The 24,744-nt window shown below is 41.4% G+C and overlaps 2 protein-coding genes across 2 annotated transcripts; one reads left to right on the forward strand and one right to left on the reverse strand.

Moving 5' to 3' along the window:
* Positions 1 to 2,549: 2,549 nt before the first annotated feature.
* On the forward strand, positions 2,550 to 8,405 carry LOC115054581 (sodium- and chloride-dependent GABA transporter ine). Its single transcript, XM_029519851.1, has 13 exons — positions 2,550 to 2,676; positions 3,043 to 3,177; positions 3,275 to 3,479; positions 5,829 to 5,961; positions 6,042 to 6,176; positions 6,351 to 6,454; positions 6,531 to 6,655; positions 6,948 to 7,060; positions 7,166 to 7,306; positions 7,404 to 7,503; positions 7,792 to 7,892; positions 7,977 to 8,144; positions 8,253 to 8,405. The coding sequence occupies exons 1-13, from the start codon at positions 2,550 to 2,552 to the stop codon at positions 8,403 to 8,405; spliced, it is 1,740 nt and encodes a 579-aa protein (XP_029375711.1).
* A 1,331-nt stretch (positions 8,406 to 9,736) lies between these two features.
* dhrs11a (dehydrogenase/reductase 11a) lies at positions 9,737 to 24,723 on the reverse strand. The gene is made up of 7 exons (XM_029520193.1): positions 24,398 to 24,723; positions 12,088 to 12,297; positions 11,207 to 11,301; positions 10,678 to 10,807; positions 10,413 to 10,505; positions 10,263 to 10,328; positions 9,737 to 10,179 (listed from the first exon to the last, which is right to left on the reverse strand). Exons 1-7 carry the CDS (start codon positions 24,527 to 24,529, stop codon positions 10,138 to 10,140), a joined length of 768 nt encoding a protein of 255 aa, XP_029376053.1. The 5' UTR covers positions 24,530 to 24,723; the 3' UTR covers positions 9,737 to 10,137.
* Positions 24,724 to 24,744: the final 21 nt, after the last annotated feature.

A 24,744-nucleotide genomic window follows, 5' to 3' on the forward strand; every position in this document is an offset into this window, starting at 1 on the left:
TTTTTTTTTTTTTTTTTTTTTTTTTCAAAATGGAGAGTCACGGTCGAGCGGCGGATGGGTCATTTAGTAGAAACGAGACCCCAACCTTCCGCCTTGGACTTTCAAAGTAAAAGGGATGTTGAGGAACACCGGGGCTGAGCAGCTGTTTTAGTTTTATTTTGGAAAATGAGCTTGCTAAATGTCTGTGCTCGTTTTTGCGTAACTTGACCGAGCCGATCAGATACCCCTCCTGTATTTAGTGCCCCTCCTCCACAGAGAGAGGATACTATTTCATAATAATAAAATAGGAGTGGCTGTGTATTCAGTCCCATATCACCAGCAGTAGTTGTGATTTTGCAAAAAGGACCTCAGTTTTAGTGAACAGATCATATTAACTTCGATATCATTTACAACGTGTGTATAAATTGTGAGCTGTCTGGTGGTGTGGGGGTGGGGGGAGTCAAAGTACCAGATGAGCCTTGTGTGACTGTGTGATTTGTAGACTTTGTCGTGTTGTTTTATTTTTTTTTCCCACAACATTCGATCAATCTGTTAATCCGGATTATATAAATGCTGAGTTTGACACTTAGATTTGGGTATACGATGAAATGGGTTAAAAATAAGTGGACTAGAGCATTTCCACCTTTCACAAACAAGGTTCCTGCCTAATGTCACCGCCGTACCACAACAACACCACCATTAATCCTTTGCCCCTATAGACGTTTGAGGCCCTTTGGGGTTCACCACAACATCACTTTGCTGCAGCCTCCTCTTTTCTTGTTTGGCTGCATGGTTGGCTGCATGGTTGTAAGCAAAATATACAGTGTGTTGACTGCCTTTTGATATCAGACAAACTGCAACAACTTTGTTTCTTGTAGTGAGTTGGGTTAGGGGTCTATGCTGTTAGAACATTCAACTTGTTCTGTTCTGACAATCCTGTTGTATGTGTCTAGCATTTTAACGAAGCTAAACAGCACCTTACTCCTTTTCTTCAACAAATCGTGAGTGAAAAGCCATTGCTTTCAAAGGTGTAGAAAACGTGCTTCTCTGCTTGTTACCCTAATGGAGTCTAGATCGAAATTAAGCATCTTTATCATTACATTCTACATTTCAAAATAAAAGCACATCATGGGTCTGCTACAAAAACTGTCAAGAATTGGTCGGCAAGTGCCTGAACTTGACTCTACTGGTGTTTCAGGAGGTCTTTCCCAGTGAAGTTTCCTGGTGGAGCAGCTAAACCTGACTTCTGGGTCAAGAGCATGGCAGGGGAAAGAAAGATTGGTGCTGAGGGATCAGATGCGATGGGAACCAGTTTACTTGCATTGACTATCGCTGATACCGCTGCCATAAGTGTACAAAGTACCTCAAAAAAGTGGGTAAAGTGGGTATTCTTGTGTTGCAAAAGCATGGAATCTAAAAATTTGCATGTGACGCCAGTCATGCGGTCCCACGCTCCCCCCATGTGGGAGGCGTATGGGGGATTGAACTTCTGTGTGCAGCCGTTATAAAGATACTGCAAGATGCTGGTCTGTTTGCCATCAGGACGTGCCATACCCAACTCTGAACTGGCAGCAACAAAGTTGGTCCCCCTGACTGCGCTGGACCCCAAACCAAAAATCTTTGCAAAGCGCTGATGCACTGCTGGTATCCATAAACTCAATAAGCTCAATGTGTACGCCTCTGGTACTCATACACATGAACAGAATGGCCCACCGTTTGTTGTGAACTGCACCTCTTCGGGTGCATTAAGTGACCACTGTCCACTGTCCATGGTCCACACATCTAGGCTCACATACCTGAAAGGTGGAGATATGTCCAGCCGCTCTGGTAGGAGGTCAGCCATCTTTTTGCACTTCTAACTTCCCTCTGATTTTGCAGCATGTTTTGTAGTGATGGAGGATGGGAACTAATGAGTCTCTTTCCAGCCACAATCCCCAGTCGGGCAGCTCTAATGGTCCGTTCTGTGGACTGCCATCCCTGATGTTTCACTTCCATGTAATGGTGTTTCGCAAGCAATTTGGTTACATGGCTTTGCTTTGGGAGGATGATTGGGTTCTTTAACTCTGATTCCATAGAAGTGTGTCTGAGACTCCTTCTGACTCTCAGCAGACCATCACTGATGTAAGGGTCAAGGTTCAAGATTGAACTTGCACTAGAAAAACTAAAATTCTGAAAGTATAAAATAATGATTTATTATAAAAAAAAATGTAAAAGTTAAATGTTGCTGCTTTCCTTTTGCCTAACTTACTTATGCAAATGGGATATAATGGGATAAAACTTTGCCAATAATATTTTGAAATCAGAGTTGTACATAATATAATGCAAAATTGCTAAAATTCATACTAACCCAAAAAGAAGACAAGTTACATTTACTTTTGCCGTGTAAAATTTATTTTGAATATGCTTTTTCATACCTTTTACGTCATTGTGGAGCCCTAACATGCTTAAGTGTTTCTGCAAGGCTAATCATTAAGGACAATAAAAAGGAAGGTTATCACTCAGTCACTTATATTCTGGTAACTTTCCTATGGAACTCAGGCTGAGTAACAGCAGCGGCACAGGGAGCAGACATGGACCAAGACATCAGCAGACCAACATGGAGCAGGCAGATAGAGTTCACTCTGGCTGGCATCGGCTGTGCCGTAGGTCTGGGCAACGTCTGGAGGTTCCCCTATCTCTGCTACAGGAGTGGAGGAGGTGAGGCAACTAGAGATTCATCCATATTCTCTATAAACACATTGGTGTCAAAACAGGGTCCAAAGGTTCTCGTGATGTGTTGTTTGTACAGGCATGTTTCTCATCACTGATAGTTTTTCAATGATTTTGTCTTTTTTGTCTGCATTTTTCTTCTTTGTCACAAATTACGAAACGCGATGTCAACATGTACTTTTAGAACACGTAATTTTAGCCAATTAACATTAAAACCATAAAATGACAAATTAACTCTGATATGAAACAGGATCTATCAGGGAAATAAAAGATTAGAGGTCCATTAAAATTGTAATTGTGATATCCTTTAGCAGCAAAATGAGTCATGGTTCTCTCGCCATCCTCTCTGACCAGGTGCCTTTCTTCTTCCATACCTGTTCATGCTGTTGATGTTGGGGATCCCTCTGCTCCACATGGAGCTGAGTCTAGGTCAATACATGAGGAGAGGGCCAGTCCATGCTCTGGCCAATGCCTGTCCTCTGTTAAAAGGTATGTCGCATAAATCACTATTTGCAGTCACATTCTCCAAACTGAAAGCCTGGACATTTTCCCGAGTGTGAGAAGCCTTATTTTTGTTTATTCTCAGGAGTGGGCATGGCATCAGTGGCAATCTCCTTCATCATGTGCACCTACTACAATGTTGTCATCACCTGGGCCCTTTATTATCTCTTCAGCTCCTTCCAGGCACCGCTACCCTGGCAGAACTGCAATAACACCTGGAACACACCTAACTGCACTAATCATGCCACCAACAGCAGCTACACCTCCACAGCAAGCCAGGAGTTCTTCAAGTATGTTTAGCTGTTCGGGATTTTAATACAGCCTCAATGATGGTTGCTCTACAGCAAATTTACAGAATTACTGTAGTTTGACCACAGTGAAGAGGCTGAAGAGGCTGAGCAACATTAAGGAAAACACAGCACAAACTTGAATCGATACCAAATAATTTTGACAGTACTATCTTGGGAGAGGTCTATGTTAACAAGGTTAGTGATAAGACTTGAACAACACAGAGTAGAAAATGCTCTGTCTCGTTAAACCTGTAAACATCATCAACAGTCTAATGTCAAATGTAAAAAAAAAAACAAAACAAAACAATTGGGTTTGGTTTTATAGTGTGCAATAATATCATGCCGAATTTTCTGAAAGAAGCTGGTTGTGAATCTTTTCTGTTTAGACATTGGCATGGAGGCTCACGTTTTCAGATTAGTTTACTGATTAACTTGCTTAACTAGAGTGAGTGAATAAATGTAGGAATGAAGCATGAATTTACACACCCGGGTCAACCGAGCCATTGATTGTTATGTATTATTAAAGTTTTTGTTAGGGAACAATTTGACTTGATTGTAAATATAAATTAAAATAATTTCAGGGAAGACAGCTTATTTGGTTGGCCAGCACAGGGTTGGTCTTTGAAGACAGTCAAGTTACTGGTGGCGCCTGACTTAAAGTCTGGAAAGTCTTAGGCCTTTGGACTGTTCAAAGTGAAGTGCTGAACAGACCAATATTTTTATCCCCTTAAAGAAATCAATTTTGAAATCCTTGTGCAATTAAAAAAAACATCCAAAATTCCAATTAAAGTCATGATATCTTAACATCCAATCATATCCATATTTGCAACCTCTTAAGGAAGTGAGATCACCATGCAATTAATATACAACAACAGCAAAAATAAATAATTCAATCAATTTATAGACCAAAATGTGTTCTAAACTTTTGACTCAAAGTAGCCACCTTTGGCAGATCAAACAGCAGAAAACACTCATGGCATTCTTTCTACAATAGAAATCAAATATTCTTCAGAAAGTTCTTCCCAAATCTGCAGAAATTCCCATAAATGTGTGGCACTTGTAGGTTGTTTTGCTTTTACTTTTCTGTCCAGTTCATCCCAAGTCTGGGGACTGTGCTCCAAGTTTTCAAACATCTTTTTATTTTTTTCTTGAGGTAGTTCTGGCATAGCTTGGACTTGTGTTTTGGGTCATTATCTTGCTGTAAGATGAACCCCTGACCGAATAGATGCGTACCAAAAGGTATTGCATGGCGCTGCAGAAAGCTGTGGTAACCGTTTTGGCTCAGGGTGCCTCTCACTCTGTACAAGTCACAGACCCTGGATCCAGCAAAACAGCCCCAGACCATCACACTTCATGGAGGAGCATGCTTGGCAGTAGATGCCAAACACTGTGGAATCATCCTTTGACCTACTCAACAGCGTGCAAAGATCGCACGTGATGAGCGGAAGATTTCATATTTTGATTCATCAGTTCATAATTCTTTCGTCCAATCTTCAGTAGTCCAATGTCCGTGTTTCATGACCCAGGCAAGCCTCTTTGTCTTACTCTGACAACTCGTCCTGTTAAACCTGAAGCTCGTGAAGTCCTCTTTTCACAGGTGAAACTGAGACTTGCTTACTACGGCCACTATCAAGCTGCGTTTGAAGCTGTTACCCTGTGAGCTGCCTATCACACAAGCTGCCAACTCTCAGAAACTTGTCCTCTAATTCAGTTGTGGCTTTGGGTCTGCCGGACCCGCAAAAATTGCCTTTTTCTCACCATTTTTGTGACAACACATCACTTTCTGCAGTACAACACTGTTCAGCTGATGCTCAGGAGGGTATGGTACCACAGCATGTTCCAACAATGCTGTGATGCAGGCAGACCTCAACCTCTATTGCTGCAGAACAGCTTTAAATCGTTAACCCATTTCATGTTCCCTGAAAAATGCCTTTTTGTATAACTCTGAAATGTACATCATTTTTTCGTTTTGGGTAACCTTTTTTTTTTTAACCTCTGGCAGTTCACCTCTCACCTTTGTACTATTTCAGGCTATTCATTGGACTTGAATGACTTGAATTGCAATAAATAACTGGCAAATTGGGGTTTTGACTTTTGACTGGTAGTGTAGGTCAGTGATCAAAGTGCTCAGATTATAACAATGAAACCAGAAAGGATCAGAAAAATGAAAAAGGCCCAAAGACTGTGCCTGCTGGTCTGCCACCTGATAATGCTTCTCTGCCCAATGTTCATCTCATTTGGTTTCGTCCACAGTGTATTCAGTTCTGAGGCATAATGTCATGATGACAGTAGAATGCCCTTATTCTAATCTTGACTTCTCATTTGTCTCATGTTTTGGCTTGTTTGAAGACACAAAATGCTGGAACAGACAAGTGGCGTGGAGGAAACAGGAGTGCTCCGATTGGAACTTTTCCTTATCCTTATCCTGGCTTGGATCCTTGTTTACCTCTGTATCTTCAAGGGGGTGAAATCAACGGGCAAGGTGAGGAAATACAGAGAGAGTAATCAGGACAAAGTGGACGACTGACTGTGAATAACCTGCCTTTTTGTGTTTGTGCGTAGGTAGTGTACTTCACAGCTGTGTTCCCATACGTCATCCTGATTGCCCTGCTTATTAATAATGTGCAGCTTCCTGGAGCATTAGATGGAATAACATTCTTCATTCTGCCAGAATGGGACAGGCTGCTCTCAGTGGAGGTATGAAAGAAAAGAAAATACTGCAGTATCAGGAAATAATCACTGGTGTTCTGTGACCTGTATGGCACAGCAGAAGAGCTGCCTAAGGATTTATACTGTCAGAATTGGTTATCAATTGTTGAGTGCTACTAGAAGCGATCAACAAATTTGGACAATTGCCTCTTTGCGCTGTAGGTGTGGGTGAATGCTGCCGCTCAAATCTTTAACTCCATCGGGATTGGTTTTGGCTCTCTCTTGGCCATGTCCAGCTACAACTCCTTCAACAACAGCGTCTTGAAGTAATAAACAGTACTCATCCAAAATGACCTTTTTGCAGTGAGAAGGTTCAATACAAAGCATCTTATCTCCCCACAGAGACACCCTGACTATATCCATAATCAACTCTTTCACGAGTATCTTGGCTGGTTTTGTCATTTTCTCCTCCTTGGGATACATGTCTCATCTGCAGGGTATTCCTGTCAGTGATCTGGCTGTGGATGGTAAGAAAACAAAACGTTGGCAAATAGAAGTCATGCTTTACTGCTTTTACAGAAACCTTTCTGACAGACTGAAGAAGTACCTGACCTTTGCATCTTTAGAAAGAGCTTGTGCACTGTCAATGTAATGTCAAGACTAACTAGCTGGAGGCTTTTAAGCAGCATTTCCTAGCTGGCGAATCTGGGGCTGTAGGAGAACTCTGCTCAAATTTCCCATCATAGTTTTTGTGCTTTCATGCCATAGTTCGTTCTTCAGATGGGTGATGACTGTTATATTGATGTCCTGTGTATCCAGGTCCGGGGCTGGTTTATGTTGTGTACCCACAAGCCTTTGCCAACATGCCCGTAGCACAGCTCTGGGCCGTATTGTTCTTCTTCATGTTGCTTTGCCTTGGACTGGATAGTGAGGTAGTTCATAATAATATTCCATTTTAAGTAATAATCTGGATTAAAATAACTCTTATTTTTTCACTTACACCTAAAGAGCAAGAGTATTTTTTTGTCTTTTGCCAGTTTGCAATGGTTGAGGTGTTGGTGACCAGTCTCTTGGATGAATACAATCAACACCTGATTGCATTCTTCAAGCGGAAGGAGCTGCTTGTTTTTGCTGTTTGTTGTGCAGCCTTCCTTCTAGGAATTCCTTGTGTCATGCAGGTACAGACTTCGGATTTACTAGATGACATCTAACCAAATTATAACCAAACAAGAAAGACTTAAGGCTCCCACCTCCTCTCTCTCTCTCTCTGTCCAGGTGGGGATCTATGTTTTCCAGCTCATGGACCATTACACGGCCATAGTGTCCATCACGTTCCTTGCATTCTTTGAGGTCATAGCCATCTGTTGGTGTTATGGTAAGAAAAACATACAATGATCATCTCTAACATTTGAGTCAGTAAACTTTAAGTCTCTTCTTGAATCCAAGTCCCTAATTCTAACTCTGAGTCCACTTCACTCTGGCACAAAGAGATGACGTACAGATTAGAGCATGAATCAATTCAAATGCTGTCAATGTTCAGTGGCCAGTTAATGTGATGACACTAGAAAAGGCAGACACATCTCATCAATGCAGTATCTGACTTTGGTTGGCTGGCTGTTTGCTGACAGGGGAAGTCATGTCTGAAGGAACTTTTGATTTACAGGTACAAATCGGCTTTCAGACAACCTGGAAGAGATGACCGGAAAAAGACCAAATATCTTCTTCAGAATGTGTTGGCTGATCGTTGCTCCTCTGCTGATTGGTGTAAATCTAGAGGCAGTTTTTCCACATAAATATGAATTAGGTTAAGAGGTATGACATTGTTAATTGAAATGCTTCTTCCTACAGACTATCCTAATTTTCTCCATCATCCAATTCAAACCGGCCCGCTATGGGGACTATGTCTTCCCTCCCTGGGCTCAGGGGGTCGGGTGGCTCATTGCCTTGGCGTCCATTATCTGGATTCCTTTGGGTGCAATCCACACATTTTGGGTGCTGCCTGGCTCACTCATGCAGGTGAAAACCACTTGCGTTTAAATTCATTGCATGTAATGCCCATTATCATGTCATGATCATGAAAAGCTAAAGCTGCGTGTTAACATTGTTGATCGATTTCTCCAACAGAAACTCAAGCAGTCCATTCAGCCACATGGCCTGGAAACGACAAGAAAAATGGTGCATTATGAGACGGGAGGAACAAACAGATATCCAGTCATAGCCATCATCAGCTCCAGTGTCAGTGCATCTGAAAAAACACCCATTCAGACAGGCCTCTGATAGGGTACCTCAATGCTCTGCAGAACCTTATAATTAACCTTGCCTCCATTGGCAGGCTTTAGATAAACAGATATTGCTTCTGATTTGTCTTAAATCATGACAAACTTCTGGCAAAATGAACAGAGGTAGGACTGAAAAAATATTTGCATAATTGTGAAAGGGTGTTTCTGCATGTCTGCCATGCAGATAATTTCAAAAAGCTGTTTTTCTAAGGCTGTGGATTTGATTTTTGAAATTTTGTTGACCTCACTGGTATGATTTTCCTTATTTACTGTGATTTGCTGGACAGATACGTGTTTAGAATCTGTTGTTGTTTGTGCATCTTCAACATCTGTCCAGCATTTCCTGTTGTCAGCTCCAGAGAACAGGGGAGTGGCACCCCTGCCTGGTTAGCTGCTTCCCTGTTCTTATTTGTGGAGGACGCCATCTTTTGGCCATTTATATTGATGCAGTTGTGTGTTAAATCTGTGATCAGATACTGCGCTGACATTTTATCCAACGATACTAACAAATGCCATTATTCAATATTCCCAGTTCACAGAAGAGAATTTTGTATTGAACTGTTTCCCTTAAAACATAAGACACTTTGGCCCAATGTAGCTGGCTCATTCATTAGGTCAAATACAGCGGAGCACAGGTGATAAAAACCTGATGGTTAGCAGATGATCGTCATGCTGGGTGTAATAAAACCAGGTCACAAAGTCCACAGCTTGTGTCTCATTTCTACAATGGCAAATTGATAAAATGACAGTACATCTGGTGAAAACAACACATAACAATACACTTTTTGGGCAATAGTTTTTATTTATTAATTTAATGAGAAATCTCCACCAAAAGGTACACATGTCTAGGCTATACATGTGCACTGGGTTAGTTTCTTCCCCTAAATGAGTCGCCAATGTTTGCGTCTTACACCTCCCCAGAAACCAATGAAAAGTGCAGAACTGAAATTATGCAGGGAAAGAGGTGCAATATAGAAACCCATCTGCTTATCAGACAAAGATATCTCTCTTTTAAACATTTCCTGATTTCTTTATAGGGCTGATAACTGAGTAGCATAACTGAATGTGTGTGAACATGTGGTGAGTACGGGCAGCAGGATGGACAGACTGATGATGGTTAGTTACAGTGAGTATTATACAGTATTGTTTATGGTTAGTGAGTATGACACCACATCTATCTATGATCAAAAGTTAAAATTTATATAAAAAAAATATAAACAGCAATTACTCTTTATTTTTAATTTCAAAAAAGATATGTCATATGACCTAAACAGCAAAAAAAAAAAAAAAACAAACAAACAAAAAAAAAAAACAACAAAACAAAAAAAACAAAAAAAAAAAAAAAAACCAAAACAAAACTAAAACGTGCAATCAATGGCATACTCTTCCCTCTGAAGTGATGGTCATGATGATGACCGCATAGCACAGCAGAAGCTCTCCATTGTTATTTGTTCCTGCTGTAGTCTGGAGTCTGCCCAGCTCAGGACAGAGCTCAATAATTCACAAACACCAGGTTGCTTCAATCAGTAGTGTTTTCCTAATGGTCACCACACCCTTAATTTCCTCACACAGCCTCCTTAAGGCTCCAGCCGTCCTTGACCACATGCCTGCAGATCCCAAACAGCTGTAGTTGATTTGTTTTATCCCCCTCCCCCCTCCCTTGCCCAGCAGAGGTCGCTAAGGGTCACCATGGCTGCTATCTGCTCCTCCTGCAGCTTCCTGTTTCACTGCTAAGACACCTGCTCTACTGGCCTCATCTGCACGTCTCCGATCTGGCGACAAGAATAAGGGAGATCAATAGAGAAACCAAATTACATACCTCACATGAAAGCAAGAGAAAGGAATAAAGCTATACCTGGACATGAGGAGGGGCACTGAGGACAAATGTGACTGCACTGGCTATGTCTTCTGCTTTCAAACACTGTAAAGTGGAGACAACAGCTATTATTGATGCAACTGTACTCAGTTGTCTTTGATATTATAAAATCTATCTGTCAAGTCTTACTTTCATACTCTCATACACTGCAGCTGCTTTCTCTGGATCATTGTTGTGGTGCCGGAAGGCAAACTCAGTCTCTACTATTCCAGGAGATATACACTGCAGGAGAGAAATGTACTGCTTACTGTTGAAACATAGATGCAACCCAATGTGTCTTATTTTACAGTAAAGGCCAACTGTAAATATTAATGTATGTGATCCTTACATCATTCATGACAGTTCCACAGATCACAGAGGAACATACATAGTATAGTGGTGACAGCTAACTTACCGTGGCTCTGATGTGTGTATTTGCTTCTCTAAGCTCTTGTCGTATCCCCTCGGTCAGAGCAGTCACTGCGTATTTAGTGGCACAGTAGAAATGCTCATCAGCACTTGGCACCATTCGGTGCCCACCCATACTGTAGAAGAAGAGACAGATAACGAGAGAAACTACATTTTGAATGTTGATCTTGATTCAGGCCCAAATTCAGGGAATAAATGACCACGCTTCTGAATTCTAGTGTTCAGATTTTACAGCAGGATTCCTTAAAAGACAACTTTATTTGTCAGAGTAAATATCATAGACAGTGCGGACATTTCAATCAATTAACAGATCAACACAATCAACAACATCACAATAAATCAAACATTACTATAATAATAATGAAAAAGGTAAAATATCTAATTGTTCCATGTATACCAGGGGCTAAGTGGGACAAAGAGCTGGCTTTACCTAATGGCTGCTAGATTAAAATCACTTCAACAAACGTGGCTGAGGTTGGATGCTTTGAGATTTGGAGACTGTGTGCATTGTTTACCTGTTAATATTGATGATGTGGCCATCATCAACATTTCTTTCCTTCATTGATTTGTACGCCTCCCGGGTGCAGATAGACAAGGCTAAGACATTCACCTGTTGATCAGTCATTTAAACATAATGGCGTTATGTTATGGTGTGAAATCATGCTTAAGGATACTCCGTAATAACACTCCTGCAACCCAGAAATGGATAAGCGGTAGAAGATGGATGAATGAATGAATGAATGTTATAACACTGCCAGACTAGCTGACTGTTATTCACTGGGTCAGTGTGTTAGAGCGTCTGAGCCTGCTCTCCCTTTCCAGATTTTGGCCTCTAATCTGCTCCTGCAGTGATACTTATAGATGGCAGGTTAAAACCAGTATGGTGTGATGATAGGGAGGTGACCAAACAAGGTCAGCGTAAAGATTAAACACAGGCTAAAAATACACGGCTGTACACATTCATATGGGCTGCCATGACAACAGATGGACGAGCATTACGAATGCAGGACTGTGGTGAGAAAGACTTTAGAGCAGGGGGGTCTTCAGTGGTCAAGAGCTTAATGAATCAGAATGTAAAGTCCCAACAAGAGAAATAGTGCTGTCTTTCATTACTGGGCCTCTGTTGTGCCAGGGCTACTCAGAGCCATTGAGGCTCCCTCTGTGAGGGGAGGGGATCGGGATCAGAATCTGTGTGTGTGCGTGTGCACGTGTAACAGTACACAGTTCCATTTTAACTTTTACTTTACAGCCTCACACCAGACAAATCATTTTAGCTCCTGCCTTTGCATCTGTATTAGCTCTGTGAACACAGCAGCAATAAAATCAATACAACACACACGTGATGGGGTGGTCCTTCCCATCCCTGTGACAAAGAGTGTGTCTGTGAGATACGCACATCGATCATGTTCCTCCAGCCTTCTGTCTTCCCACTGAGCAGAGGTTCATTGTGGGCCAGCCCAGCATTGTTGATGCATACATCCACACCCTTGTGCAGCGTCTTGATAGCTGAAAACATGGACAGGATCTCCTCCTCATTGGACAGGTCACACTTGTAAGGGATCAGTGTGCCACTGTAACCTGCACTCTGACACTCTGCTGCCAGTTTCTGAAAAACACAAATTGGACCACAAAAGACTAAACATCAGATTTTTACCAACACTAGAAGTTATCGTTTACATGGACAGCAGGTGATAACCAAGTGCTGACTGAGATACTGACTGCAACTACAGGTACACATTCAGTTATTCTGGCTGAAGATCAATTTGCTAGCACTCTTAATCTGAACAGTTGTAGGACGCATGTCCAGTTGATGAAAACATCGATACAACATTTCCCTCAACAGCTATTTCATTTCTATCATTTAGACATCCACTAATGTTCAGCTCTTCTGAATTTTGAATTGATGCAGTGGACTCCTTTAGCTCTGATGTTGCCATTTTCAAGGAATGTAGAAACATACATACATACATACAAGCATTTGCTTTAAAGTGCAGGGCATATATAGGAAGAATATAGCCATAAAATAATCTGGTATGAGTCATCTAATCTTTAATTATTAACATGGTGTCATTTTTATTTCCAAAGTGTTTTAACTTTGTATTCAGTTTGAGGTGTTTCAGCTGAGCATTTTTCAAACCATATTATTAGGACCTTAGGCTCAGTGTAACAACCTTTATTGCTAGTTAGAAGTTGTAAATGATTAAGCTCCAGCACTGTAATAAAAATAGGATCCCGGCTGAAAGCCAACTGACTCAAACAAGGAGGAAGCAATGAGACTGTCCAGCCATAAAAATCAACACCAAACCATTTGAAAGCCAGAAGATGAATGAGTGTGTCCACTATGACTCCGACTTGATGGCATTTATATCAGCAACAAAGAATGTCATCTAAAAATTCCACTTTCTAGCAAAATCCAAATCAGGATGCAGCAGCAAGAATCCCACTGAAGGAATGCCTCTTTCTTTGGGACACAACTGGGCTGTCCACCTCTGTGGGGTCCCTTACACACTGACACAGATGCACAGCTGCACCTGTCACCTGATGTTTCACTGCAGGTCCCAGTCAGACAGGAGGGGCGTGGATGATAAAGGGCAGGGCTGGTGGCCAACAGAGATGAGCTGTACTGTCACACTCTGCCTGTGCTGTGCTATGAGTGCCTGTTCAGCCAAGAGGATTATATGTGCACAGGAACATTGACCTCCTGACCTTTTATAAAACCTGACAGTTAACAAAAAGCTATTGAGCTCTGGGATAATGTCTAAATCTTGTGTTGGCATATTTTATGTAGGTTTTTCTGGCGTGTGAACATGTAGTTGCATTTAGATATTTTCAGTGGGGGGCAAATAAAGCCTGATTGTTCTGAACTGAACAGTTTAGCCTGATGTAGCTGCACATCCGTCTCAAATATGCTCAAGTGGCCCTTCAGACACCACATCAACTGGACATTTAACATAAAAGTGCTTACCATTATAACTAACCATAAATGGTTAATTTTGCTTTGGTCAGAGACTACTTCTACTACTACTACTACTATAAGAAGAAGGTTTCCCCTATGTAGTCATTAGTTTTTAGCTGCCTGATTCAACTGTTAAGTCAATATTTTAGCTAGCTGAGTAAAAAATAGCAAGAGTATTTGCATCTATCCAAATTCATGGATAGAAACAAGTTCAAACCCAAAAATCATTTTGTGAGTAAAGTGGGAAGTAACAACTTGAATCAAGCATGGCATTTAATGCACACAAAAATGTATATATGTATCTTCCTGGGCCAGAGCACCTGAGGTGCTGGACCATCCCTCCCTGTTCAGTCATACAGTTGACAGCATTGCATAAAACCCATAACATTCCACCTAATTCTTTCAGGCCCACAACACAACTGTCCCATGAAGACACTTCTGTTTCTGGGGCAGTTCTTGAGTTGAGATGTGTACCTGGCCATGTAGGCAGGACATAACATGTTGTGAAGGTAGGAAGTAGATAATACTGAACACTCTCTGGGATAAAACCAACACCTGAGAAGAAGAAGCAGAATCTTTTATCTGGAATTTCATGACAGCTTACGCCCTCTGTATACATGAGGAAAGCAGTAGCAGCCTGTTACATGTCACATTTGGAGTTAGCTACTACAGTATATCAGCTGATGGAAGCTTCATGTGGAAACATAGTATACCTGTGAAGCCTGCTTTTCATAATCAAGATTTTATCAAGATTAAATTGGATGGAGAGATAATTTTGGCTTTTTCTAACAAAACCTAATGGAGGGAATGAAACCTATCGCACACTTGGTGTGCAGATTTCCCTGCTCTTCCCGTAAGCCGTTTAACTCGGATTATCCAGAGAGAAGGCATTACACAATAAAGCTGTCAAAAAGCTCAAACGCTAAAAACACTTGTCTCATCTGTAGAGAACTAACTCTTTTGGTCCTTTTGGCCATGCCCTCAGTGTGAAGGTTTGATCAAAGGTCTCCTCAGCAGCAGTAACACTTAAAAGTTGAGTGGCTGAGCTGCTTTTACACTGTGGCTATTAAATTCACACTTGCCTGAATCCCTGGAGGGAGAAGCATTCAAGGCAGGAAGGAAAAGACAGACAAACTAATGGAGAGGCTCTTCGTTTCAGAGGGGACGTTAACGTAAAGGGGAAGCCTGGCCTTTTGTTACAGTGAGAGGATGAGTTGTGCTACTAAGTCTTAAGTGGGTGCAGCAGAGTGAACAGGCTGTGATCCTGGTCCAGCTACAGGAAGTCTCAGGCTGTGAATATGTGTGTGTGTGTGTGTGTGAGGGAGTTCTGGCACCAGCTGTACTGCTGCGGACAGTACCAGCCCTCCCACTGGCCATGCCTACAGAAATGGCACTGCCTACATCACGCTCAACTGTAGATATGCAGGCAGGGAAGTCTGAATGCATCAAGAATGCAGCATAGTTAGTATGGAAAAGCAGCTCATACAAATTGATTCATCAAAATCCAAAACCACAATCAGATATCTTTAGGTTTTGGCACATGTGCTATAGTGCTACAAACACATTTCTCAATGACTCAGGCAGCATTTCAATTAAATCTGGATCTAGCTTTGAAGGCCAGATGTGCTGCAGGTACAAAGGAGACATACAAATGATTCCAGTACATCAGACTGGAAACATCTAATGAAATTAGATTAGGTAACTATTCAGAGAATAATTTGGGAACTACTTGGTGTGTTTTTATTCCCCCATCAATGAATTCAAACCATTTTACAAGCACAAAACTCTCATTCCACATGCTCAGTTACATATGGTTTGGTCTTTTGTATTTATAAAGGAGTGCACAGACACACAGACCTCTGTAACTCAAATAAAAATCACTGTTTGCAATTACCCTAACAGTTTTGACCAATACTGAAAGATAAATATTATGTCAATTCAAAAGACAAATACTGTACAGCAGGTCATAAAGCCTTTACATGTCACACTAAATGGGCGTTACAAACACCCATGCAGCAGCCTCATATATGTGCACATGCTTACATAGATACATTCATGGTCTGTAAACCCTGCAGGGGGTTGTTATATAAGGTCTACAATACTACGGACATAACTGTCCCACACCATGTTCAATCGTTTACCCACTCACGTGGCTCTGGTGCAAATGGACAAGCAAAACAGCTAGCTGGATATTGGCAAAGATATAAAATAAAAACGACAAAGCATTGAAGGCAGAAAAGCCCTCTGACGTGAGCCAGGCCAATGGCTCATAAGGCAACAGCCTTGAGTAGAGACAGTTGAGGAATTATATTTGTCTCAGGTCGATTCAGGAGTTTCCCCAGACAAAAGGGGGTTTGTGTTTTAGGGTGATGTGCCTTCTCTTCTTCTCTGAAAAAAGGATGTAATGCAGCCATAATTCAACTGGGAGCCCCTCCCCACTTCATCCTTCCCGTCCTCTCTCTTAAGTACCTGTGACACACAAAACAATTCTGCCTGTCATACAGCATTTCCATCCTCATTATAGAGACTGTTGTCCAGTGATCACAGAAAGTGTGCAGAGGAAGGGATGCAGAGGGGGAGGGAAGTTTGGCAGCCAGAAATTGAAACAGAAGGAGAGAAAGAGAAAGAGTGAGAGAGAGAGAGAGAGAGAGAGAGAGAGAGAGAGAGAGAAAAAAAAAGACAAAACCTGGAGCACCCTGCGTTAAAAGCAGCAAAATGTATTTAGATTTCAGTTTGATTTACTCTGTCTAATGACAGGAATCTACGACAGTTTCACTTTTGTGAAAATAATGCTGCAAGGACCAATCCATCCAACATATGACAACTTTACTGCAATTATCTTCACAAGGGTAAGCTAAGTCGAAGACATTCTTCCTCCTGAAGCCATTAACCACAAATCCAAGATGATGCTTGTGGCCATTCCACAAGAAATAAGTCATATTCATTTAATGTTTGTCTCCAGTTGTGATCCAATTGCTTATCCAGCTGAACTGCTTTTTGTGTGACATAAAACTAAGTTAGGGTGTGGGGTCAAAGGTGACAGCAGGCTATATAATAGGATTGCAGCAGGGTAGTAGGGGTGGCTGTCCCATTATCTCTCCTTCAAATACTGAAAGACTGCCACTAAAAGGTCTAAAGGTTGAACAGAGCAGTTTTACAGCACTTCCCTCAGGACAGTATAATCAACACTGGGAGATAAGAAAAATAATTACACTGCTTGCTAGTAACAACGCTTGCTGACAGACTTTGGCTTTTCTGAATAACCATGGAGCAATGTGGGACACCTTGCCACAATATGAAATACTCTCACAACTATCAGCCCCAGGCAGAAACCATACAGCGTCAACTGAAAAACGCTGTGTATGATTATAAGTAAATGACATCTAATGTTTGGCATGAGCGTTTGGCTTGAATGAAAAGGCTTTTATAATCCTGGCAGAGTAGACTCAGAGCAGCCAGGTGTTGTGTAACAGACTGGTGTAACCGGTGCAGTTGGATGTTTTTTCCTAAACAGTGAATAAAAAACCAAGACGATTCACAAGACGATTTTATTTTTTTAATAAAAAAGAAAATAGTGGGAGGATGAAATTTCTCCAATTCAACACTTGATGAACTACAGAGAGCAGCCTTTATTCGTAAATTCACATGGGTGTCAGATGATGGCTATTTGTAGTTGAAACTGGCTGAGGGCTGGAGCTTCCTTCTTATAAACCAGCATGAATCACGTGCCTCCCCTATCTTCTGTCATGGGTTTTTTGTGCACCTGATGCTGGCCATCCATACAACAGCTCTGCTCTCCCTGCGGGCCTGAGGGTGGCCCTGATGACAGCTACGACGAGCCACATCATACTGCATGCTAAATTTATAATAACTTTAGCCCTGACCAGACAACGAAACAGACCCAAGACAGTCTCATGGACACAGTGTTGGTTTGACCCAGTCCAAAAATGAAAAGCATTCAAACTGGGCCAGCCTGGGTTGGGTCTATTCAGCATATGAGGTTAGAGTAGCCACAAAATGTTTCCAATAACAAACAAACACCCAGCAACAAATCCAATTTGGCTGCTGACAAAGCCAAAATAATCAAATTTGCATTTTTTTCTTGTCAGCCCCCAACTTCGGATGGAAATATTGAACTGGGTGAACTCGAAGTGTCTTTGTGTTGTACATTCATTAAATCCTTTCACCACAACGTGCTTTCTTTGTCATGCAGCTCTGCTACATATACACACTGGCTGGGTGCTTAGGAACACTACCCTATAACCTAAAGGCAGAGGCAAAGTAAACTGTTGCCCTAGCAATGGAAAACAAGAAATCACAACTAAAGTCACATTGCAGACTATATAACTACATTGTACAGGGATTATGTGAATGTGTGTGTAGGCCAATGTGAATATGAATTTTCAGGGTTTCACCAAAAGAGTATGAATGCTACAACTGACAAAGACTATTCCATGGCTATACTCGTACATCCTAATAACAGAGTTGGTCTACTCACTGATTTAGCCTAGACCAGCTCACCATCCATTCAAATGAACCCATATATTTGGCTGTTGTCTAAAAAATTGGGGTACGTGTTGACCAACAATTGGTTACTGTCTCCTGTATTGATAAGGAAACTGGGAAAGAAATACAAAAGATCCAATTAGAATAGCAGAAATCCAAAGAGCAAAAAACTGAGGGTTGAGACAGGAGGGGGAATAAAAGGTGGGTTACATCATAATTAGGATGATGAAAGATTTAACTGGAGGCTGAAAAAAATTAGTCCTGAGAACTTTCACCGTCAGTGTGCTCATGCACATTTAGATGTGTGTTACAATCATGTTTTCAATAATTCATGTAAAAAAATGAAGAAGTTTATAGTTTATACTAAGCTGGGCAGATTCAAATCTTCGATGGCAAAATTCCCCTTTCTGTTTGATGTGAGCAAAAACTGCAGCTTTTACACACTGGAAATGATTGGCTGATTGGATAATTGTTTAAATGAGAAGGTACACAGGCATTCCCAGCACTCAGTGGGTGTAAATCCAATAACCAGTTCAGGGTTGTTGCTGCTGTTGCACTTATCGGTTGCACAATTGGCCTGTTTATTTAAATACGCTCACTCCCAACATAATTTCACATACATTACACATAGAGAAGAGCTGTACAGGACAGGACAGGAAGGACCCCCACCTATCATAGTGGGAGGCCCGGGAGGGAATGTCAACTCCAGTAAACCATACACCTTGAGAGATAAGCAGAGAGAGGACAGCACAGTGGTGCAGAGAGGGAGTCTCATAGGGGTCACTGCACTGTCTAGACATATCAGACTGTTAACTGTAACAGACCCCGGTGATCCTGCATAGAAAGTAATTAAAATCACTCCTGACCTAAGAGTTTTAAGCAGCTAGAAGAGCACTGAGAAATTTGGAAGATTTAAGTGCATTTTATTTGATTTAGATGCAGCATCCGCGGATGTATTGTATTACAGAGGTAGTGCTGGTTACGGAAACCTCAACTGATGAGTTAAAGGGAGGGTGTAAAGTAGAGACCACAAATAGAATGAATAAAAATCTGATTCTCACTGGCTGGCCTCTATTAAGGGCATCAAACCATCAGTCTCTTTCTATCTGGTCCTTCCTATACAGGTATACAGTTTTCATATGATTTCATGGACAAATGGGACGGATACAATTAAAATAAACAGGTTCCTTGATTTAGTTGATAAATCTGTGCCTATCATGTCTTAGCAAGATAGCAACAAAAAAAAAAACAAAAAAAACTGAATGGGAATAAATTAGCAATATATAATTTAGTCCTATGATATTGAGATGAAATGCATTTCATGTTTTTGATGCTCCTAAAACCTTCTTCAGTTTAGAATTGCTTCCTAAATAAATCTAATACAGTTTTACTATGGTTCAAAATGTATGACTTAAAAGCAGTTCTTATTGAATGAATAACTGGACACAAATAACCCCATTAAAATAGCTTATTTGCTGCTGCTGGGGTAGCTCAGTATGGATCCTGACTGAGAGTTTGAGACTTTGGCTTGCAGTACTCTGGGTGGTATGGTACACGAGAAGATTTATCAGCAAAGGTCCCATATGTCTCAGGTGCCTCTAGATATCAGATACTGAAGCTGTGTGGGTTCTCTTCAACACTACTTCATCTTTTTATGAGGACAATCAGAACACATGTCAGCTATGCCATGATATTACTGTGGACCTGGGTCAACCCTCACCTGAACAAATAACAGAAATATTTAAGCTATTCTTCAGAATTTTGGGGAGATAACTACCAAGACAATTTCATCCCCCCAAACCTATACAGGTATGTTGACTGTATGCCTGAAAAGGCTGTTTTTCATTGATATCACTTCTCCTGGACTGCTGCCTTGGGAGGACTCATACATAAGGACACAATCTTTGCAGTGTTGGTGTGAATGTTGCCTCCCTAGGGGGCAGAATCTATTGACACATGACATGAGATTATTAGTCAGGTATAAATCTTAGTCAGTTCACAATCCTGGTGGAAAATAGTTCTGGATGGCTAAGACAAACGCTTGTTAAGTGAAGACTGACTGAGCATGTTAGGACAGTAGTGCTGTGATTTCTCATTTAGCATGTGACTCCATAAAAGCTGGTCAACCAAGGTCTTGAATTAACCTTCTGGCTTACCTGCCAAGAGCTCTCAGTTTTACCTTAGGATTTCCTCTCTCAAATAAAAGATGCTTAGGCTAGTTAAAAAAGTGCAGCAGCCTCTGCTTTGTGCATAACTACATTAACAGACAGTCAATCATTAAGATACAAGCCCTTTGGAGTAGACTGTTGGTTTCAAAAACTAAATATACAAATCCAAATGGCATTATTAAAGACAGGTAACCAGAGAAACTGATGTCACTGATTTAGCATTTGGTGAGTGCAATCCAAAAAAACTCTGGACAGCTTTCTAACTCCAATTGCCATCAGTACTAAATAGCCAACTCTAAAAAAAATAAAATAATCATCTATTTGTCAATTCTGCTCTTAATTTTCTCAACATCATCTTCTTTAATGCTGAGTACAAAAATTTGACAATCTCCTTTTTCTCTCTACTAAGGCACTTTGTCCGCTGTTTGCCACTACACACAAATTATGCCTGCTGAATTTATCTGATCTAAAATTGCATCAGCCAAAGCTTTGAATTTTGACAGCTTTGTCTATTGTGTGTAGCCTCAGTTTTAATTTTACTTGTAATACAAACAGATATATTATCTACACAGCTATGTTCTGTTTGTATTTACTGGGTTAAAACCAATGTGACTATTTCCTGATTAAAACAACGGGTCATTATGTAAAGAGAAATCCTGCACAGTATTTACATTAATCATCATTAATAATGACACTGAAACACTAACTGTACTGCCTAGATACATAGACCGCTGTTGAGTTTGATCTGTTATGTGACAGACCCCATCCTGTCCCAACTTCTGCCTCTCCCGCCCCAGAGCAACACCAACACTTAGGATGATCTCTACTACGGCCACCCTGATCCGCAGACAATGCAAAAACATAAAAAGGCAGCTTATGGTTGTCTGACAGTGACACAGTGACACCAGTGTATAGCCTAGCAATTGATTAGATGCAGAAGCAGCAGTAGTCAGTCATCTAATATATTTCTCCTTTTAACTCAGCAGTTATTGGAGTTGTGGGAATCAGCAGTAAAGGTTCATCCTCCCATAACTGTGTATTTACTACTGCATCATATTGTGCTAGGTAAGCAGATACCTTGAACTTGGAGATATAGGTTATGTGGGTCGAATGATCCAAACCTTAGAAAAGCCTTATTCTTATCCACTGACTCTGACCTGAGCTGAGTTTAGTTATGCTGCAGCTTTTTGGTTTGGAAATGTGTATCCCTATGCTCTTATGCCATAATTTATGGACTGTACTGTCCTAAGCTCAGGGGCCACTTTCATACTTTTTCTAGCCTCACAGAATAAAGACATTGTGTGCACTGTGGAGAGCTTTTTCTTCTGGCTAACTGAAAGTGTCTTTCCTCTGGTTTGGGACGTTTTCACAAGAGTTAATGAGAAGCTGTGGTGCTGCAACTTGGATTTAGCCTTGCTATCTCCATTCCTGCATACAGCCCATGGTGACCACACATCTCCCTTGAGCTTGGGGCGCCCCCGCTGTCTACTACATAGTCTCACAGACAGCAAAACAATTAAGTTGCCCCAGCTCTGCACTTCCCTCACTCCACATTTTGTATTGCATTTCTCCTTTTCATCACAATTTATCCAGTGAATTACCAAGTGAGGATACTGCTGTTAGAAAAATTACAAGCTGCCTCCCCCACAACTAAAAGTAAAAAATAAACAGCACTAGGGAAGAACAATTACTTACTGGCATCCCCCAGTAGCAGCATGCCAGGTTCGCCACAACTACGACAAGAACCCAGTTTACATAGCAGAAAGAGTACAATTCTGCCTTTGTCCCTTAACTCACACAGATCTCTCTCTAAGGTCTTGTACAAGTGTCAAAGAATAGAAGAGATGGAAACCTTTCACTCTGTTTGGCCAGGCTAAAGATGGAGATCACGTTGTCAAGAGTCTAAGAATTGGTTTCAGGCATTATAAGCCATAATAAAGAACGAGTATGGTTGCCTTGGCTAAGATGCTTTTGTATTTTAAAGCTCATTAGGAATTTGAATGTTGTGACCTTGTTTTAGTCTTGCACAAGTCACTGACAAGGACTGAGATAGGCTGTTAACTATTCACAGAATGGATCATGTGACCAGAGTATGAATGGAGGTAGGCTATGTATTATGCAATTCGTTCCGACTATGTACATGTATGTGCAAGTTTTTAAGTATGCGTAGCCAAGTCACAGAAAATATAAGTGAAAAACATGACCTGACAAATACGATAAAAGTAATCACTTGAAAGAAAAGAAAAGAAAAAAAAAAAAACATTTGGAATAAAAGAACAGCCACAGTCCAGGTTAGTTGACATTATATCATCAGTTTTATCAATGAACTCTTTACCTGCTACCTTCAGGTTTTCCAGTGTGAACAGGTTCTGCTTTTCTTTGTCATGGATAATTGCATACTGAACAACTTTTGATTCACTTCATACTGATTTCATAAACTTCTTCAAAGCATGTGAAATAATCTAATCCAGAACAGCTCAGCACATTAGTGGGAAACTAAACATTAGCAAAAGAAAAAAAGAAAGAAAAAAAGGACAGCTTGCATAAAACATTCCCATGGTTGGTTATCCACCATAATGAATACTGTGAATATACTTGGGTGACACTGCATCGCAAAGACCAAATTGTTGAACTTGACAGTGTTGTTAACAACCTAAGGCTCCAATACTTTGCTTTATGAAAATCACATTGGTTGTGTAAAAGGGATCTTAAGAAAGCTGCAGTAGATATTTACAGCTTGGCGCTAGAAGCCAGGACCACTGTGGACTGAGAAGAGTAAGGCTTAATTATTGGCTGACAAGATAAGCAAGGTGCAGTGCCTTATGGCTTATGGTTAGACAAGAACTACTGGGGTGGGGGCACTGTCATCTGCACTGGAACTGGTGTTTTCCTTTAAGCCATTCTCCACCAAAGTCTTTGTGCCAGCATGCATGTGTCACACAAGTTGAATTACAATAACTTCACTCCTTCAATAGTTGGGAGAGAAAAAAAATGTTATGTGATCCAACAACAGCCACCAGTAATATCATGCGCTTTCAGAGTCGCAACGAAAACAATGTCTTGACCTATCTTACTCATCTTATCCCAAAATTGATTAGAAATGGGTGTGGTTTAAACTGGAAAATACGTATTTTATGTTGATGGTTACAAGAGGTTGAAATTTAGGTCTGTGGTCTATTGGTTGGAAGACAGTAGAGAGATGGAAAACTATTATCTTCTACACTGCAGACAACGTTTTATTTACAGTGTCTCGTGTTGACTCGGCTGAAACCCCATAGGCATCCAGCAGCACATCCTCTTTGGAAACTTTGAGGTAACTTGACTCTATCTGAACAGGTTTATTACAACAGAGGCAGCAGGTGAATTAGTGGTTGACTGGGCGACCTACTATTAACTGGCCAACACAATGGCCAGGTGTGAGCAGGTGACATCCTTTGTTCACATATCATTCAGCACGCAATTAAAAGTTAGATCTGAGTAAATGCTGCTCCCACTGAACTTTGATCTCACTGCCGTGAGCCAACCAAGAGAAAGTGATTTTCTCCCGAAAGGATTAACTGGAGATTATTGCAGATTAGGTGTGTGTGGGCTATGCCGTGATGGGAGCATCATGGCTGCCTCCTTTGATAGAAGGTACTGTGAGCCCATCATGTCTCCTTTCAGCTTCATATTAAAGTCCAAAGTCCAATAACATCCCTGCCATGTTATGGAGGGATGGTAACAGCATGTAGTTTGCTGTGGTTTCCGGCTCCCGTGGTGCCTCTCGCAGTAAAGTCTGCATCTCATTTAGATCGAATTCCAGTAATACATGTCATCATTGGAAGACTATTAAATTGAAAGGGGCTGTAATTAGACTTCTTCTTGTTGTTGTTTACCTCGCGTGCCATCATGTTCAACTTGTTATTTTCAACAAACGAGAATACGACCTTTGGCAGGCTCCTGTCTGAAGTTGTCAGCTAATGTTAGCCGGTAAGGTGAGTTAGCTACTTTGTAGTAGCTCTCCAGGAGCTAGCTTGTCCGGAGTGTCGGACCGACTCCCCTCACAGCTGTTAATGACACTAAATTCAATTACCTACCTCTATTTTGTCGACATTCCTGGCACAGCCGACAACCCGCATGCCTTGCTGGACCAGTGCCCGGGCTGTAGCCGCTCCAATCCCCACCGAGGCTCCGGTCACCAGGGCCACTCTGCCTTTCCACCGCTCCATCTGCACCGTATTGTCTTCGCCGGCACCGGGCGCCGAACACCGAGCTGCAGCGCCCCGAGCCGAGCCGCTCACTGCAAGTCACCGCTGTCCTCTGGAGACAGACGCTCACACGGAGGGATGCGGCGGCGACAATCTCCTCTTAGTCTGAACCGCATCCAGTTCCACGGCCGCCAGAGCGAAGCAGCCCGGACCCATGCGCTCCTCTGAATGAAATA

The sequence above is a fragment of the Echeneis naucrates genome, chromosome 14 (genome assembly GCF_900963305.1).
Source record: "Echeneis naucrates chromosome 14, fEcheNa1.1, whole genome shotgun sequence".
NCBI lineage: Eukaryota > Metazoa > Chordata > Actinopteri > Carangiformes > Echeneidae > Echeneis > Echeneis naucrates.